General features: G+C 46.0%; 1 protein-coding gene across 1 annotated transcript; it reads left to right on the top strand.

The window, feature by feature from the left end:
- The first annotated feature begins 2,848 nt into the window (after positions 1-2,848).
- On the top strand, positions 2,849-3,888 carry LOC119311217. Its single transcript, XM_037586859.1, has one exon. It carries the CDS (start codon positions 3,160-3,162, stop codon positions 3,712-3,714), a length of 555 nt encoding a protein of 184 aa, XP_037442756.1. The 5' UTR covers positions 2,849-3,159; the 3' UTR covers positions 3,715-3,888.
- Positions 3,889-19,723: the final 15,835 nt, after the last annotated feature.

The following is a 19,723-nucleotide window of genomic DNA, read 5'->3' as shown; positions in this document are numbered from 1 at the left end:
CGGTTCAGCAGTCGACGATGAAGGCCGGACGCTCGTCAGCGGCACGGTGAAGGTCACAGAATGCCGAGCGGCGTCGCCACCCTCTTGAACCGGCGCCTCAGGTGCTGACGCAGTCCGAGTGGCCCTGCCAGCCGGGTCCCTTCTGCTCTTCCTCGCCTTCAGAGGCACCTCGTCATCATCGTCAGGGAGATCAATGACGTGGCGAGGAGCTGCAAGATAAATCCAGAGTTAGAACACGAAGATCCAGTCGACCAAAGTGAAAACTACAAGAGAACGTATCAGGGTTGGAGGTGACAGTGTCTTCCATTTCTTGGTCGCCATCCTTGGCGGAGGTCTCGGAGGTAGCAGCGCTGCAGATTTCAGAAATCAGTCGGTTAGTCGATGAGTCGGCCGGAAGTTCACTTGAGCTGAACAAAGAAACACAAATCCTGCTGTTACCCGGAGATGGTGGGAATGGCCATTTTAATTTTGAGCAAGGCCTTCGGAGGCTTGGACGACTCTGCCCGCGGATGCTTCAGCGCTTTTTCAGTTGGCGCCGGAGAGGTCGTCTGAGGGCGCTTTGTTGATGGCACAACGGGCGCGACCGCTTTGCCATGCTCCCTCGCGGGGTCGTGGGCAAGCTTGGATCGCCTCTCCGTGCGAGGAGGATCGACCTCCATTTCCTCCTCCTCCTCGCTGGAACGTCTTCATCCTCTTCCCCCTCCTCGGCTTGTTCCTGCGCCCCGTTGGGCATCGAGTACATTTCAGCCGTGACCTAGAAGACAGCAAACAAGACGAAAGTCAGTCGGTTGATTTCAAACAGACAGAATGGAAAGAAAAACAGAATCGCAGTCGGAAATGCAGTGTTGGACCTTGTCAACTTCATATGATTGGTCGAGTGGAACGACCCTCCTGGCTCCTCGGGGGTTGTCCTTGTTCCCCGTAATGCTTCCCATCCACCGCTCCAGCGTGAAGCCGTCGATCTCCTCCGGGTGGATCCGAGTGGTGTCCTCAGTTCCAGAATACATCCACATAGGATGCTCTCGGAATTGGAGCGGCTGGATCGCCGCCGGAGGAAGACCTCCAGGAGGTCCATACCAGTCACCCCGTCGCGGATGAGCTGCACGACGCGCTCGACCAGCACCTTCACCTGTGCCTTCTCCTTCGGGACCACCTTCAAAGAGGAGGGCTTCCTCACTCGTTCCATGGAAAAGGGAGGGAGCCCGGTCGACTGCCCTGGCATCGGCTGGTCCTTGCAGTAAAACCAAGTCGACTGCCACCCTCGGACGGAGTCGGGCAAAATCATGGTTGGAAAAGAACTTTTCCCCCTCAACTGGATCCCAAGGCCCCCGCACATTTGAATCACATGTGTCCTCTCGTCATTCGGATTGGCCTTCTTCACCGTCTGGGAGCGACAGGTGAAGATGTGCTTAAAGAGGCCCCAGTGAGGCCGGCAACCCAAGAAGCATTCGCACAGAGACACATAGGCTGCGAGATACACTATGGAGTTGGGTGTGAAGTGGTGGAGTTGTGCCCCAAAAAAATTCAGAAACCCCCGGAAGAAAGGGTGGGGCGGCAAAGAAAACCCACGGTCGACGTGGGTGGCCAGAAGAACACACTCACCCTCCTGAGGCTGCGGCTCTGACTCTCTCCCCGGGAGCCGCCCCGATCCATGGGGGATCAACCCTCCGTCGTCCAAGTCGTCGAGATCCGCCTGAGTGATTGTTGAGCGGATCCAGTCGCCCTGGATCCAGCCCGGCGGCAAGCCGGTCCTCGATGAAATCGAGCCGTGTTTCAACGAATTTTGTCCAGCTAATTTGATTTGTTGTCAAAATGTATGCGGCTACTGTTGAATAACGGTCTCTCGTATTCTGGTCCGCATACTGGTCCCTTTGCCCATGAACGGATACGGAAGAAAATTTACGGGTCTCCATTGAAGATGTCCTTAGCACAATCAGATCAACAAGAGCGAAAAACATCTTAATTTGCCCGCTTGCTGCCCTTGGTTGTGCGTGTCTACATCAGCAGCCACGGACAGTACGCAGCCATGTACACGACCAAATCTATTACCTGCTCCGCAGGCTAAGTGGTGCTCGACAGCGGGAGCACGTTTAAGGCGTGGGGAAATGACTGTCACATGTTGAATTTGAATATTGACAAGCCAAACCCAACCCAAGAAAACGACACCCAACAAAAAGACATACAATATCTTGAGCTCCTTACTCACTCATTATTCAGTCCATGACTAAAGAAGAAAACAAGGCAAGATCCAACAACGATTCGTCGCTTTCTCACTGGAAGACATACAAATAATCTGAATTATTTACCTAAACAAATGCTTTTGAGACCAACCCACCCTAATAATAATCTGAAGGATTTACCTAAACAAATACGTACTTCCAAAACCAACCCACCCTATGTTTCTCGTGGGCGATAATCATAATCGCTAATCGCTATATTTGGCGCCGCTGACGCCCTTAGATGTACACAAAGACAACAAAAAGAATGTGAAAAGACTGACTAGAGTCATACAAAACCCATGCATGCACCGGATTTAGGAAATACAGTTTGCAGGTCTTGGCTGTTGGGTCTGAATCTGAAAGTCAGAAAAGGTGTTGTTGACACCCGGAAATAGACGGGCGCCCACGGATAAAAGCTGCGGCCACCCACGACGCGGCCGGGGCGAGACCATTTTTCTACCGAATATTCCGACCCACCCAGCCAGCAGGGGCGCTCCGTCCGTCCCCACCACGCCGCACGCGCAGGGCAGATCACCACCGCACCGCGCGGGCCGACCGACGACCCGACCCCATCGTCCACACCCTCGCACGCGCCCCGCGGCGGGAGGAGACACCCGCCTCCCGCTGACTTGCCTTCGCCGTCACCTTCCTCCGCACGCGTTTCCAATCCAAGCTAGCTAGCGCCCAGCCGAGGCGACCCGCGGTAGCTAGCTATATAAAGCCGCGGCGTCACCGGCAAGCCGCAAACCCGAACCAACCACCGCAGACATCCATCCCGGCCGTTCCCAGCACTTCAACAACCTGCTCGCTCCCTCGCCTGCTTTGCTTCCGCGGCGCGATCTTGTCTTAGCTCGGCCTCGTTCCGTTTGGCTTCTTGCGCAACAGCTTCTGCTCTGCGACGGTTCTTGGAGGATCTCCCGTCGGCGGCGCGCGAGCGGGCATGGGGAACTACCTGTCGTGCACGCTGGCCAAGACGCCGGGCGGGAAGGGCGCGCGGGTGATCCTCCCCGACGGCGCGGTGCGGCGGGTCTCGCTGCCGACCACGGCGGCGGAGCTGATGATGGACGCGCCGGGCCACTTCGTGGCCGAGACGCGCCACGCGCGCGTCGGCACCCGCCTCGAGGCGCTCCACGCCGACGAGGACCTCGAGATGGGCGTCATCTACGCCACCTTCCCCATGAAGCGCATCGGCACAAAGCTGGCCGCCGCCGACATGGCCCGCCTCGCCGCCGCCGCCACCCGGGAGGCCCGGCGCTCCGCCAAGGTGTCCTCCGTGGGGGCCGCGGCGGCGGCAGCGGCTCAGCCCGAGCCGGCCATCACCTTCGTGCCGGCCGCGGAGGAGGCGCCGTCGCCGAGGGCGCGGCTGGACGAGATGGTGGACGACGCGGTGGCCGCCGAGATCGACGTGCTCAAGCACCGGCTCAGCAGCGCGCGCTCCAGGCGGCCCAACCTCGAGACCATCCACGAGGAGAATCACCTCCTGTGCAGACGCTGAAATATACTGCTAGCAGCTCATTTTTCTTCTTCTTCTTTGTTCTCGAATTTTTTGATATCAAGTTCAACAGAAGTTGGAAAGGATGTATGGGATGAAAACCAAGGAATTGATTGTACAGCCTAACTTTGTGAAAGAATTCAAAACGTATACATATGGATCAGGTCAGGCTTGCCATTTGTTTGTTCATCTCTCATGCCTACAAAAGCATTCTAAAATTTGAAATGGTGAACATCTCCTGGGAAAGAGGGAAACAATTCACAATTTGAATTTTCGGCCAATATCATTGTCCTATTGTTTCTTTCCAAAAGAAATACATGGATATTACCTTACATAATTTTTTCTTAAGAATATAATTATAGTAGTAGTATTACTTTTACCAGATCAATTGAAACATATACTTCTACGTATTAGAAGTCAAAGATATGAAATTTTGGCCGTACACATTTTAGAATGTTTTGTACGCAAAGATACTAGGTCATATCACTAGACAAGGTTAACATTTTTTTTCTTCAGAATCTCCATGTTTCAACCTTTTGTTTTCAAGAAGATGCACGAGATTTGCGAGTCATTTGTACTAAGAAAAAGAAGATTCGAGAGCATGCAAGGAACTGCCATGGCGATCCAAAGAAATGTTTGAGATCTTGATTTGAAGATGGCAGTATTAGGTATTTGTATTAATTTTGTTTGCAATAATCCTAGATGCACGGATTATTACGGAGCTGTTACGGAGTTTTCTCTCTAACTAATCTATCTCCCCCCTTGATTTTCGGATCCGGCTTGCCTGCTCCCTTTCCATGCTCTCATCCGTGCTCCCACTTCATCCTACGGCTGTCCTTTTTTCTTTTTCTTTTCTAATCTAATCATCTCCCCCCCCCTGATTTTCAGGGGGTGGGGCCGGGCCTTATTTTCTACCAATCAAATCAAGCCACGTACGCGGGAGCACGGATGGGAGCACGGGTAGGGAGCAGGCAAGTCTCGTCCTTGATTTTCAGGCAGGGTGGGGCCCATCCTCCTCTCTCCTCCAATCTCAAGCTCCCACATTTGCTATTCCGTGAATACCGTAATCCTTCTCTCCGCGAGTCTAACATTGCCGTTTTGTTTGTGGTCATCTAAAAGCACACCTAGATGATTTTTATTTCTGCCACGTAGGATACTTCTCGATGTGCACGGAGAATCAAACAAACTCTTCATTAAGAGTTACACTCTCATTAAGGAGTCAACCTTGTTGCCCTTGTACACTGACTTATTTAATGCTAGCTCTTCGTTTAGAATCAGTTTAAGACCTCACGCATCCGAAAGTATCCTATCCTAGCTAGTATCATGCGTATAATATTGGTGTATGATACTATATACATAGTGCATGCTGATTGTTGTGGGTAGTATCTAAGTTCGGCTCGCCGGGGCAAAGCCACCTTACCCTCAATACGTCAAGTTACCTGGTGGTTAGAGCATCCCTAAATGATACTCCCTCCGTTCCAAAATAAATGATCCAATATTGTACTAAAGTTAATACAAAGTTGAGTCATCTATTTTGGAACGGAGGGAGTAGGTTGCTATCACTAGATGTTCTTATTTATTGTCATGCATGACACATAGTATCACATCATTTAATCTGATACGGTATCATATCATGATACTCAATCTTCTCTTTCTTTATATAATTGTATACCACATCATCTAAATTGTTTTAATAGTTTTCGTGTAGAATCAGTTTAAAGACGCACCATGTTGCATAAGCTATTTTACTGTCGACTCTAAATTACGTGCAGTGAACATAAATGGACTGTTTTTGACTACCCATCGGAAGAGATGAACAATTTTCTTGCAGTAAAAAGGACTACGACTCTACACATTTGTTTATAAAAAATATACTTAACCAGACATTCCAGTGCAAACAAAGAAAACCTAGATACATATTATATTTTAATAGTGTCAAAAGCACTCTTACATTATGGGACTACCCATCGGAAGAGATGAACTTGGCAATGACAATACCTATCGTCGTTCACAAGCTAAATATGAAAAGGACATTCTTGAAAAATGATGTGAAAAGTAGAATTAACAACTAGCAGGAACTAGAACTCCGATCTTATTTGGCATCACCCTTGCTATGGGAATCGATTCTAGCGCCGACTGATGTTTCCGTTCTTCAGATACAAAAAATGGAGCTGACCGGGGGGAGTAAAAGAGAAAGCAATCACTGTCGAATTCCCTCGGTGACAGGCAATTGGTTAAGTCTAATCTGATGATAGGAGTATTGCTTTGCATACACGACACATAATGTTGCCCCTCAAATCAGGGTAAAGATGGTGAGTAAATTGATTGACGAACGCAAAGGAAAAGTGTCGTTTAACACGTATATTTGTTGAAGCAAAAGCCAAATACTTGTAACACATGAAAAGAAAACTTTCCTCATAAAACGAATGTTTCACTTGGAACGTACGTACTTTCAGAGCCAAAGAAAAGCATTCTTCCCCGCCAGGAACTCTTTCTCTTACACACACACACACACTACCGGAGGCGGGCTCGCGCGCGGCCCATAACGAATGGCAAAGTGTCGCGGGCTCATGGCCCATGAACAACTGGGCCGAGGAATGTGTAGACCAGTACCACACCGAGTGCTCCTAGCTGACGCTCGCGTGCGTCGACAGGAGGAGCTTTCGCGCAGGGAAAATCCTATTCGACGCTAACTGCGTCAAAATGTCGAGGTTTCGCAACAGGCGTCCCCCCGAGCGCGAGAACCGGGCCGGCCCACTATTCCATAGCGAGGCATCCGGTTTTGGGAACCTTCCAGAAGGTTCCCTGAACCGGTTTTTTGTAGTTATACCTGTTTAACGGTTTTCTTTTGAGAAGATTTGTTTCGGGTTTTTTCGTTTTTCTGTTCATTTCTTTTTTGGGTTTCTTTTTTCATTTCTTTTTTTGTTTCTTTTTCAGGATCACATTTTTTTGGTCTTTTCTAAAACAAGTTTGCAGTTAAAAAAAAAGGATTTTCTTTGTTATTTCTTTTTCTTTTCTTCTCTTTTTTCTTCAAAAAACTCGAAAATTTGAAATTTTGTTCATGTTTTCAAAAAATGTTCAGCTTTTGAAAAAATATTCTCAAAATTCAAAAATTGTTCTCGTTACACAAAAAAGTTCAAAACTTTCGAAATTCAAAAAATGTAGCATATTTCAATATTTTGTTCACTTTTTAAAAAAATGTTCGCACTTCCAAATTTGTTCGGGATTTTTCAGAATTGTTCTTCGTTTCAAAATTTGTTCTCAAGATTCAAAAAAGTTCGTGCTTTAAAAAATTGTTCGCGCTTCCAAATTTGTTCGGGATATTTCAAAATTGTTTTCCATTTCAAAATTTGTTCTCAAGATTCAAAAAAATGTCCGTGGTTGAAAAAATAGTTGGCGCTTCCAAATTTGTTATCAAGATTTAAAATTGTTCGTGCTTTAAAAAATTTGTTCACAAATTCCAAAAATGTTCATGTCTTCGAAAAATATTTTGGAAAATTCGAAATGTTTGGGTTTTCAATTCTATTCTGTTTTTCAAAAAAGTGTTCGCAAATTTGAAAAATGTTCTCATATTCAATTAATTTGTCCATTAAAAAATGAAATTACGAAAATGTTCTAATTTTAAAATTATTGTTCACAAAATTTGAAGTGGTCGCATTTAAACAAAATGTTCGCAATTTCAGTTTTCTTCCTTTTTTATTCCAAAAATATGTTTATGCTTTCACACAATGTTCTAATTTTTAAAATTTTGTTCACAAATTATAAAATGGTTGCGTTTCAGAAAATATTTACTTTTTGCCAAACGAATTCACGTTTGATTTTTTTAAGTATAGCCTTTGTTGCGGTTTATAGTTCATATTTCTTGGGCTACCTTTTTTGACACGAAATCTTAGAAACTATAGTGGCTACCTACTTATGATGACAGGTGCCTCGCTCACACCTTGGTTCATCTTAATTTTGCGTATTCAGATTTTATGTTTTCTCGCTACTGTTAATTTCTTTAGGTTCGCGCTGCCAATTTACCATAAGAAGTAGCTAGTTGGGGCGGCTAGCTCATCGCGCTTAGCAATAGGAAGTCTCGGGTTCGATTCCAGTATCCTTTTTCCTTTTTTGCGATTTTTAACCTACGAATGTGGCGCACCCGCAATATGGGCCGGCCCAGCCAAGCTGCTTATGTGCGAAATGCCGACTGCTTGCCGCAGCGAGCGTCCGATTTTTAAATTCAGAACAAATTTCTTTTAACTGAGAACAATTTTGAAAAGGAGAACATTTTTTATATACATGATCAAACAGTTGAAACGGAAACTTTTTTCTAGTGCTTCGAACATTTTTTGAAAGTGCGAACATTTTTTATATAGGTTAACGTTTTTCAGCTGCGTAAACTGAACATGATTTAAAAAACTAAGAACATTTTTTGAAAAACAAGAACATTTTTTCATACATGAACAAAAATTTGAAAATAAGAACATTTTTAGAAATTTGTGAACAATTTTTTTGGAATTGGTGAACAAAATTTGAAAATGGGGACAACTTTTTAAATTCAGAACAAATTTATTTTAACTGAGAACAATTTTGAAAAGGAGAACATTTTTTATATACATAACCAAACAGTTGAAACGGAAACTTTTTTCTAGTGCTTCGAACATTTTTTGAAAGTGCAAACATTTTTTATATAGGTGAACATTTTTCAGCTGCATAAACTGAACATGATTTAACAAATAAGAATTTGTTTTTCAAGAATTTGAAAAAGAAGAACATTTTTTAATACATGAACAAAAATTTGAAATATAAGAACATTTTTTGAAATTTGTGAACAATTTTTGAAAACAGGCATTTTTTAAATCCATGCCATTAATTTTCAAATTTCTCAAAAAATGAATAAAAATAATTTGAACAATTTTTGAAAAACAGGAACATTTTCCGAAAATTCAGAACGAAAATTTGAAAGCAGGAACATTTTTTGAATTTATGAACAAATTTGTGAAATGGGAACATTTTTTGAATTTTTGAACAAAATCTGAAAAACAGGAAAAAAAATGAAATTCGTTTTTTTTTTGAAAATAAACTTGTAAAGAAAAAAAGGTAAAGAAAAAAGGAAACGGAAAAAAAGAGAAAAGTAAAAGAAGAGAAATAGAAAAACGAAAAACGAAAAAGAAACTGAAAAAGAAAAAGCCAGTTCAGGAACCTTCTAGAAGGTTCCTAAAACCGAAAAAACCCGGCTGGAAACATCATAGAAGGTTCCATAACCGGGGTCTGCTGTAACGCTAAACGGGCCGGCCCACTCGGTCGCTCCCTCGCACCTGCCCTGTGCGAAGCGCCGACTGCTTGCCGCAGCGAGCGTCCAATAGGAGTTCCCGTGTGATAAGCCTGCCCAAACTTTGATAACGGATTCCATTTGTTACGCTGAGGAATAAATCTCTCGCCCCCGATCTGCGGCGCACAGGGAAACTGCCGATCAGGCCGGCCATCTCCATGGCCGGCGGCGCGAAGCCACCGCCGGCGACGACGCTGCAGGACGTCCCCGACAGGCTCCTGGAGCCGATCCTGGCGCGTCTCATGTCGTCGCCTCTCTGCCTCGTCCGCGCGGCGGCCACCTGCAAGCGGTGGCGCCGGATCATGGGTCGCTCATGGTTCTTCGCCAGCGAGCTCCAGCGAGCCCACCCACCGGCCCCAAACCGACACCCCGTCGCAGGATACTACTACAACCGTGTGTGCCCCCCGGGCGGCCGGGAGATCGTCTTCGTCCCCACGGCGCCGGCGGCGCAGCACCGCGTCGAGAGCCGCCACTTCTCACTCGACTTCCTCCCCGGCGGCAGCAGAAAATGGGAGATCGTGGACAGCAGCCGCAGCCTCGTCCTCCTCGCCAAGAAGAAGAAGAGCGGGTGGATGCGCCGCTGCTTCCCGGACCTCCTGGTCTGCGAGCCGGCCACGCGGCGCTACCAGCTGATCCCGCGCATGGAGGAGATGAAGCGTCACCGCTGCCTCGGCTCGTACCTCGTGGGCACCGAGAGGAACGCCGAGTTCAAGCCCGGGGGCGGCATGCGTGTCGTCGACATCATGGAAACATTCAAGGTCGTCTGCGTGGTCTATCAAGGATACGCCGGGGTGCGCGACGACATTGGCAGCGCCAGGGCGTGCTTCTTCGCCCGGAACGACAGCAAGACCCGGCCGCGGAGAGGGAGGCCCGAGACGCACAGCTGGTACGCCGAGCAGAGCCACGACCTCGGCAACAACGTGTGCCTCCATGGCACGGACTCGTTGCATTTCCTCGGTCACGCCGGAGGCTCTTTGTACTGGGGCATCAAAGGCCGCATGCTGGCTTTGGGCGGCCGCTGGTTGCCACACAATTTCCAAGGGACGCTCCTGCAGGTCACAGACGATACTACCCGCGGGAAAATTCGATTTTTCTGCTTGCAGGGGAGCATCCTCCACATCTTTGTGATACCCAATGCCATGTACGTACACAGTGGGTGGGAGCTCCACAAGATCCTCGAGCTGATGGAGGCGACGCGTGGGCTTGCAGGGTATAAAGAGGAGTACTTCAACGAATCTTTGAAGGTTGTTGTGAGCAGCCCAAAGTCCGTAGTTCTCGCTCTGGCAAATGGAACATGGCTATTCTCCATCGACCTCGATACAATGGAGGTGGGGAAACGCAGCCACAAGACAACCGATCATTTGGGCCTGCGGGATTATCCGTGCGAGCTGCCGTGGCCACCTACTATACGTGCTTGCGTTACTTGCGTAGGGAGGTGTGTAAGGCAAGAACAAGGCCCATGTTCGCATAGTTGTATTTGTTGAAGGTGTACTCCTTGTTGTATTATATATTTTATTTTTTTGAGGGATGTTTTATTATACTATTTTAATATATCATGAAGTTGTTGGGGCGATATTTCCTATTCAAAACCACTTCTAGAAACAAATTGTTCTTTTTTAAAAAGTTGATTTTAAAATGATATATGGTAAAATGAAATTATTTTTTGTAAATAAAATGTTGCAATTGAAAGGGTTTTCCAATTTGTGCATAGATTAGTTCTTCTGTATAATTATTAGAGGGGACATATCTCTACTCTTATAAAAAAAATAGAGATTGGTGATGATGATGTGCCTGTCATCCTGCAATATAGGCCGTCTGATCTATATCTAACGGATAGGAAGAAAACTATGGCAATTTTGCAAAAAGATATCCGCACTCCTCTTCATATTTGCAGATAAGGTCTTCCTTCCTTCATCTTTATCTCCCATAAAATAAATTACTCACATAAATGATGGTGGGCGTTTTCGGCTCGCTCCAGTGTTTATAGTCGTCGCTAGGTGTTCTATGATTGTTGTACTGTGTTAAAAAGGAAAAATGATAGGAAAAAACATGATCATGGGGTGACTTACTCCATGAGGGGCCACGTTAACTCATCTATTTTTTAGGACGAGTAACTCTTTTTTCTTTTTGAGATAGAAAGCAGTGTAAAGTCCAATAATGCTACACTTACGTAACTTACGTAATTTGCTAAACGCTAATCAAAACTGCCCCCCTATTTCAAGGGTGGGCCCGTGCCTCCAACTAACGACGAATTAAAAACTGCCAAATCATCAATTACGTAAGGTACCTATAAGAATCCCTACGTAGTACTCGTGTAAAGTCTTTTTTATAGGGAGTAACTCTTGTTTAGGCAGGCTTGCGTTCGGATTCTCAGGTACACGTACGTCCCCGTGCAACCCAGGCCCAACTCCATATGATACACGTACACGAGACGGATTCGATCTGTTAACCTGACAAGCAAATATGAGCCCCGTAGGCTTCCTTGCGCAGACGGAAACCACCGATCGACCTGACCATTGGCTCGATCAACTCCATGGCCGCCCGCGCGAAACCACCGGCGGCGACGACGCTGCACGACGTCCCGGACAAGCTCCTGGAGCTGATCCTCGAGTGTCTCATGGAGTCCCCTCTCTGCCTCGTCCGCGCGGCCGCCACCTGCAAGCGGTGGCGCCGGATCATGGCCGCCCCACGCTTCTTCGAATGGGCTGTCGACACCGGCCGCTACCCGCAGGGCCCGCACCCACACCCCCTCGCAGGGAACTACTACAACCGCGCGTCCCCGCGCGGCCGGGAGGTCGTCTTCGTCCCCACCACCGCCGTCGACGGCCGCCACTTCTCGCTCGACTTCCTCCCAGGCGGCAGAGGGGCGTGGGAGGTCGTTGACAGCAGCCGCAGCCTCCTGCTCCTCGCCAGGAGGAGGAAGAGCGGCCGGTGGATGCGCCGCTGCTTCCCGGACCTCCTGCTCTGCGAGCCGGCCACCCGGCGCTACCGGCTCATCCCGCGCATGGAGGAGATGAAGCACCACCCCTGCCTCGGCGCGTACCTCATCGGCACCAAGAGGACCACCGTGGCCAATCCCGCGTCCGATGAAACGCACGTCGTCGACAGCATGGAGACGTTCAAGGTGGCTTGCGTGGTCTACCAAGCATACGACGGGGTGTGCGACGACATTGGCTGCGCCACGGTGTACTTCTTCGCCCGGAACAGCAAGACCGAGGCCAGGAGAGGAATACCCGGGCCGCACAGCTGGTACGCCGAGCAGAGTAGTCGCCTCTGCGGCAACATCCCTCTCGACGGCGCTGGCTCGCTGCATTTCCTCGGCCACACTTGTTCCTCCGACTGTCTCTTCTGGAGCTTCAAAGGCGATGATGGCCAACGCCTGGTAACTTATGGTGGTCGTTACCGCTGGTTGCCAGACAGCTTCCAAGAGAAGGTGCTGCAAGTCACTGAGGATCGTACCCATGAGAACATTCGATTTGTTTGCCTGCAAGGCAGCAACCTCCGGATCTTGGTGCTATTGGCGCGAAGATCCTTCAAAGAGTGGAAGATCCACAATAGTGTCGAGTTGAAGGAGGCGACGCGTGGGCTGGGAGCCTGGGAGGTTACAAGGAGGAGTACTTCGACGCGCCATTGAAGGTTGTAATGACCAGCCCCAAGTCTATCATCTTTGCTTCGGCGGGCAAAACATGGCTGTTCTCTGTTGACCTTGACACCATGGCGGTGACGAAGCGCAACCACAAGACGGCTGATCATCTGGGCATGCGGGACTTTCCGTGTGAGCTGCCATGGCCACCTACTCTGCGCGCGTGCACAGCGCGTTGTTCAAGACGAGGGCAAGGCCCATGTTCTCATACTTGTACTTGCATGAAATAGAATAGATGTACCATCTGGGGTAATCTCAGATGTAAACTTTTTACATCTACTACATCGTTTGTTGGAGCGACGTTTTTAAGCCTAAGTGATGTATATTTTGATTAGTTTTATATCTATATCATCTATTGGTAATGCTTTTAGGGTCTTGATGAAGATGCCCTTTTTTTTACAAGTGTGTGGTGCCTTCTGCGTTGGCAGTCCCAGCCAGCCCCGATCTACACTGCACCGCGCTGCATGCATGCGTGTGCACCGATTGGCCACCAGTCTCCTGCTACCTTGCAGCAGACAAGTCCAACACGAGCAGGCCAACCCAGCAGCTTGCGGCAACAACACAGGTGACCGGGATTCTCGAAGCAGGCAGGCACAGTTGAGCTGATCGACTACTGTTGTGCTTATACATGTGCATGGTCGACCAGGCACATGGCGCGTACGTGACCACACAAGTGCAGGTTCTGACAGGCAAACAGGTCGAACTGCATACATACAGAGATCCTTCACGTCGTAGGGACGGATCTAGGCGCAAAGCTCTTTTTACCGGAGCTGGTACCTACCGGTTAGGTATCCATCGTTCATTGACTACGCCAAGATTCGTGTGACTGCCACGCATTAATTTTCAGTTTTTGCTATACAGTATCTATACCTAGCCAAATACAGTAAATGGACCCCACTGAAACTGTAGTTTAATCAGATGCATGCATGCTCCTCCCTCTCTTACGTACAACAGTACACATGCATGACAGCAAAAGTACTGGTGCAGTCTCTCTCCTTTCTTACACAACAAATTCATCTTTTTATTTCATCTTTGTTAATTTGAATCATTTATATCTTTTAAATAAAAAATCAATTTTGAATTTTTTTATATATTTGAACTCCTGGCACAGAGATCTTTAAAACAAGGTCAATATTGAATATATTTTGTCTACTTTCAGTTTTGTTATTTCAATCATATTTCCATTTCAGTTATATATTGATCAGTGAAATCTGTTCAGTTAGTGAAATATGCGAGTTAAATTGGGTGAAATCATTCATTCAAATTATTGAAATCAACCGTTTTGAAATGAGTTAAATATAACTTTTGAAACGAGTGAAATACGTTTATTTGAATGAGTGAAATCTGATTTTTGAAATGAGTGAAACAATTTTGTTCAAATGAGTGAAATGCATTTTTGAATGAGCGGAATCTGATTTTTTGAAACGAGTGAAACATGTATGTTAAAATGAATGAAATCACTTATTGAAAAATAGTTTTCGAAAGAACTGCAGTCTATTTCTTGAAAAAAGTAGAGTGAAATTAATTTTGAAATAATTGTGAAACTAATGTTTTGAAGTGAGTGAAATACGTCTGAATTTTTCTGAAATGTTTTTAGAAAAAACTGAAAGTGGATTTTTGAATTGAGAATTTTTTTGTGAATCTATTTTTTGAAATAGTTGAAGTAAATACGGTGTTTGGATCTGTTTAGAACAAGACCAATGAGTGAAATGCATTTTCATTTTTTGTGAAATTATTTTTTGGAATGAGTGAAACATGTGTTTTTGAAATGGGGTGAAGGGTTTGTAGTGAAATCAGTTTGTGTCACAAAAGTGTTTCTACAAAAAATATTTTGAAAACGTGAAATATGTTAAGAAATTATTGAAATATATTAGCTCATTCTTTTTGAAATAGTGGAGACTTGTCCGAAGTAAATGAAATAGTATTTTGAAAAAGTGTAGTACGTCTGAAATAATTGAAATGGTTGTAAGAAAAAAATGAAACCAGATTCTTGAACCGAGTGAAATAATATGTGAATTTTTTATCTGAAACGATTGCTTGAAATTATTCAAAATATTTTTTGAAATAAATGAAATCAGAATTTCAACTGACTGAAATAAATTCAAACGTGTTTGAAATATATTCAAGATTGATCTTGTTTTAAAGGTCTGAACGCCACGAGTTCATATATATATAAAGTTTCAATAATGAAAATATGGTTTAAAAGATACGGACGAGTTAAATTAGCAAAACTGAAATAAAAGTATGGATTTATTATGTAAGGGAAGAGAGAAGAGAGCTTGTCACATTCTTGACGTACATGCATGTGGATGACATCACGTGATGGGCCAGGGTGGTTGAATACCAACATTTAGTAAATATGAGCAAACAGTGTTATACTGCATGTGGTATAAACTACAGTGTGTGGTGGTGCAAGGTGATTGGCTGGAGCTGTGCCGGTAGCTACCGCCACCGGTAAAAAAACTTAGTCGCGGATCTAGGTCACAGTGGTCTGCTGTCCACTCGAACTGAAACATGCAAGAGCGAGTGAGCTGATTGTGGTCCATCATCCACCATGGGACGTGCCGTTCTAGGAACCAAGTTCCAACCAATATTTCTGAATATTTGATCTTGGAAATTTAAGTTTCATTTATGCAATAAAAATATACTGTAGGGCCTTTGCCTTGCAGTTCTTCGGGTCGAAAAGTATTTATGGACAGTACCTATATTTAGAGCAACTCTAACCGGGTGACCCATTTTGTCCGTATGCCCACGTCCGTTTGGGTTGCCGCGCGCAAAAACACTGGCCCAACGCGCCGACACATTCCCAAAAACCGTCCGCTTCGCGTCCGCGTGGACCCATTTCTGGATCAAAATTGCATCTCAAATGCGTCGGCGCTGACGCCGCGCGTCACCTCGGTGTCCGCCACAGCCCCGCATGTCGGCCGCCCAACTACCGCGCACGGCCATATATATGACAACCACTGACATCGGGCTCGCCTGGCAGTGTGTAGAAGGGTCGCGTGCGCGTCCTTTTTAATGGATGTGTCCGGCGGGGCCGGCCTCTCCACAACCTCCGTCCATATCTGGCCACCTTTACTCCCTTGTCGGCGACCAGGAAACCCTAGTTAGGCAGCAAGCATCCAGCTAGCCATGGGATTCTTCAATTGGGAAGGGAGGGAAGAAGGGGAGGTTCATCACCGGAGCGAGCTCTTCCCGCAGGCACCCTGCTACGTCGCCGTCAGGAGCGGGAGCGGCTGTACATCCTAGCCCACCAGGTGTGATGGCACTGGCAGTACCACCATCCCGTACCCAGATGTGAACTTGCCGCACGGCTGGCATATGGACCCGCAACACATCCCCATCCCGGTGGCGCCACGGTCCGCGCAGGCGCACGCTGAGGAGGTTCGCCGACGGCGCGAGCTCCTCATGCTGGAGCAGCGCACCATGCATGACTACGCTCCAGACTCCCCAAGTGGGAGCGCTAGTTTGGGCTAGAGCATGAGGAGGATCGCTGTCTCGGCGTCCACATCAACCACGACCTTCCACTGCGCCTCTGTGGGTAAAGCTGGAGGAAGAGGAGGCGGAGTACCAAGCCGCCCTCAAGGAGGCCCTGCAGCACGCGCTGGAGGTGAGCCGGCTCGAGGACGACGCCCATTGGGACTGGTTGGAGCAAGCCCTAGCTTTGTCCGCGGTGGGGACTCCGCGCATGCGCCCCTTTTTGTGTCACCGCCCCTCGTCGAGCCCAGGGCCGAGCCAGAGCCGGAGCGCGAGCCAACTCCCAGGCGCAAGAGGTCATCGCCGGCCTCTCCCTCCACTTGGCCGAAGGAGTCCTATTCGTGGACCGGCCAGCTCCACGAGTGGGTAAGTGCGCCTTCCTGCTACTTCGCCTCCACGCCGGAAGAAGAGGCGGCCCACCTTGAGCGTTGGAAGGCACATTGGCTCGCCGAGGAGGGGGCCGACGGCGAGCGGCAGATGCGATATGAGCAGATGTTTGCGCCGTGACGAGGAGGCTCTGCGGCTTGAGAAGGAGGAGCGCGCCCATCTCGCCGCAGCAGACGCCGGAGCAGGCTGCCTTGGCGGCCTAGCTATCAAGCCGCGTTCGGGTGGGCTGGGGCTCCCCCCGTCTTCATTGTCCTCACCGGCGGCGACGACGACAACGGAAAGGGCATTGCGGTCAACTAGAGCAGCGTGCAGGCGTTTTTTAGAGTTTATGTTTAAGTGGACTTTGGCCGGCGTTTGACCGGCCATTTATGTATAATTATACTTAATTCGTCAGTTTCGGTCATGTCGGCATGAATTGGTCGGCCTTTCGATGGACGCACCTGCCAACCCAAATGAAAAACCAGACGCACATGTCCGTCTGGCTGACCCAAACGAAGGAAAAGCAGACAAAACGTGCGTCCGTTTAGGTCGGCGCGTTGGAGCTGCTCTAATGCTCATGGACTAGCGAATGAAGCTCTTGCGCACCCAGCTAGCCCCCTGCTTTGCTTGCTCTTAGCGTTTTATTTCTGCTCGCTCCACTCCTAGCTCACGAAGAATTAGCAATCATTTTTTCATTTGAAAATTTCTGTTAAATAAAAATTTGATCATGGATTTTAAATTTTTTGAAATAAAAAACATGAATTTGAAAATATTTGGGAATTTTTAAAATATTCAGAATTTTGTAAAAAAACACGCAAATTAAAAAAAAATCACCAATTGTAAAAATGTCCATGAACTTTTGAAATATTCATGAATTTAAAAAGGTGGTCATAGATTTTCAAAATTATTCATTTTTTATAAATTCATGCATTTAAATAAATATTCATGAATTAAAATGTGAAAGATTGAAAAGAGAAAAATAGAAAAAGCAAACAAGAAGAAAGAAAACTATACTTAAAACAATGGAAAATATAGAGAAAATTATCAGGCAATACTTTCTCAAATCTGGTAAAAAGGACATACACTTATAAGCGGAGTCCATAGCGACCCCTATAGCCACCGACATACCAGGATACTTCAAATATAGCGAGCTTATTCGTGAATTAAAATGTGACAAAAAAATGCAAACAAAAGGGAAGGAAAGAAAAACAAATGATAAAGTATTAAAAATAGTAGAACATAAAAGAAAGAAAAATAAAAAAACCATGCAATACCTTCTCCAAACTGGGAAACCCATTCGGACCATTACGGTTAGATGTGTGTTACTCTTAACCAGCGACACAAACCCTTATAGGCAGGTTCGTAGTGAGTCTCACCGCCTCCAATGTACGAGGACGCTCCGAATCTAGGGAGCTTATTCATGAATTAAAATGTGAAAAATCAATCAAATAGGTAAAGAAAAAAATAGAAAACTAAAATAAAAACTAGTACTAAGAACAGTAGAACTACTCCGGACATGATTCATATAAGTCTCCACCAACAAAACTACTATGTTGCTCTATTGGATCTAATAATCCTGATAACCGGTAGTGACAAAGACTATCTACACGTCCTGCCGAGCCACAATAACTGGTTTTGCATCTAGTTTTTACTTGTCGCTAGGTTTGTTGTTGCTCTTTGTTGCCAGTCATTGGCATGTATCGTTGAAAGCTGTTTGCTACTCTAGTTTGGACCTCAAGTCCTATCAATATGAAGTTTTGTTCCATTGCTTACAATGGATGAGGGCCCTTTTTTATCTCTTTTTTTTACAAAAAAAGCAGCACCCAACTTGGATTTCTAACGGGTTTTGCTATTTAGTACATAGAACAATTGCCCATCCACACCAGGCGTCAAGCCTGGTAAGCTATATCTCAAAAAAAAAAAAAAAATTACCCATCCACATATGCTTTGAGACTGATGACTTATTTTTAGTGCTATTCCAATACAATGCATATGCCAAAATCATTTGGTATCGATGGGTTGTACCCGCCAATAAATACCGAAAAATAATATTTCAATTATTTTCTATTTAATTTTATTCAACAAAAAAGTAAAGACCTCAATTCTTGCCCCAAAATTCAAAATACAAGTTGCACAATTTGTAGAATATGATTGAGTTATTGAAAAATCTCTGACATAATTCAAATATGTTTAAAGGATTTTGAAAGTATGACTGAACATTTGAAACGTGTGTGAAAATTTTATGGATTATATTTATGAATAGTTTTGAAACAAGAAATTTTTGGTACATGTATGGGATGTTTCTGAATTTGATTTCAAAAGACTAAAATAATTGAAAGTGGGTCAAATGTTTTAGAAATTGATTGTATTATTTTTGAACTAATAGGAGATTTATGAAATTTACATGTAAAGTTTTTTGAAATAATGGAAAGTCACTAAAACAATTAAAATATGAATACAAAATCCTGACATGTCAATGAAATAGTTGAAATTTAAACAAATTTTCCAGAAAATATATCCAACTATCTGGACACTACTTTGATTTAATTAAAACAAAAAATTGAAGTATGCACATTTTTTCAAAAAACAAACAAACTTTGAATTATCATGGTTTTTGTTTGAATTGATTGAAATACTATTAGTTTTAGATTCCGTTTTGTCAATACATGCATGATTGGCTTTACTAACAGGGAAATAGAACTCAAAATACATGCATGATTGGCTTTACATGGAACATCATGAGATTGGTCAGGACTCGGGAGCACTACACCATGAAGTGACCCCAGGAAATTAGAAATGACTTTGCGGAAGGTGTCATTTGACATTTCTGGACGCAGTTTAGTATGAACAGGGCGACTCGTCAAACTAGTGTTAACCTAAGGCCGATGACAGGACGTTGCGCCAACTCGTGCAGAAACATGCACGTGCTGCATGCAGAGGCTGGTCGTGGCGACTGGCGACCAGCTTCAGCTACGAGAATACGAGATACGTGCGGCTGCAGTTCCGCCGTAACTACAGTCGCGCACACAGTGATGAACCCGAGCTGCCTGCCTGCCTGCCACGAGCCTCGTGCTCATTATAAAAACGCCGAGGCAGAGTCATGGTCCTCTCTCCCGGCGCCGGCGAGTGCACAGAGCCCGCGACTCCCCGGCTCCGGCCCTATATATAACATGCACATGTACGCCCAGTTCCACACCAACATCAAACACACT

The sequence above is a fragment of the Triticum dicoccoides genome, chromosome 1B, assembly GCF_002162155.2.
Source record: "Triticum dicoccoides isolate Atlit2015 ecotype Zavitan chromosome 1B, WEW_v2.0, whole genome shotgun sequence".
NCBI lineage: Eukaryota > Viridiplantae > Streptophyta > Magnoliopsida > Poales > Poaceae > Triticum > Triticum dicoccoides.
Note: the sequence above shows the minus strand (reverse complement) of the source record. Positions and strands in the feature narration are given on the sequence as shown.

Excerpts from the sequence above, each read along its gene's own strand:
- LOC119311217 (XM_037586859.1), top strand. The coding sequence starts at position 3,160 with ATGGGGAACTACCTGTCGTGCACGCTGGCCAAGACGCCGGGCGGGAAG.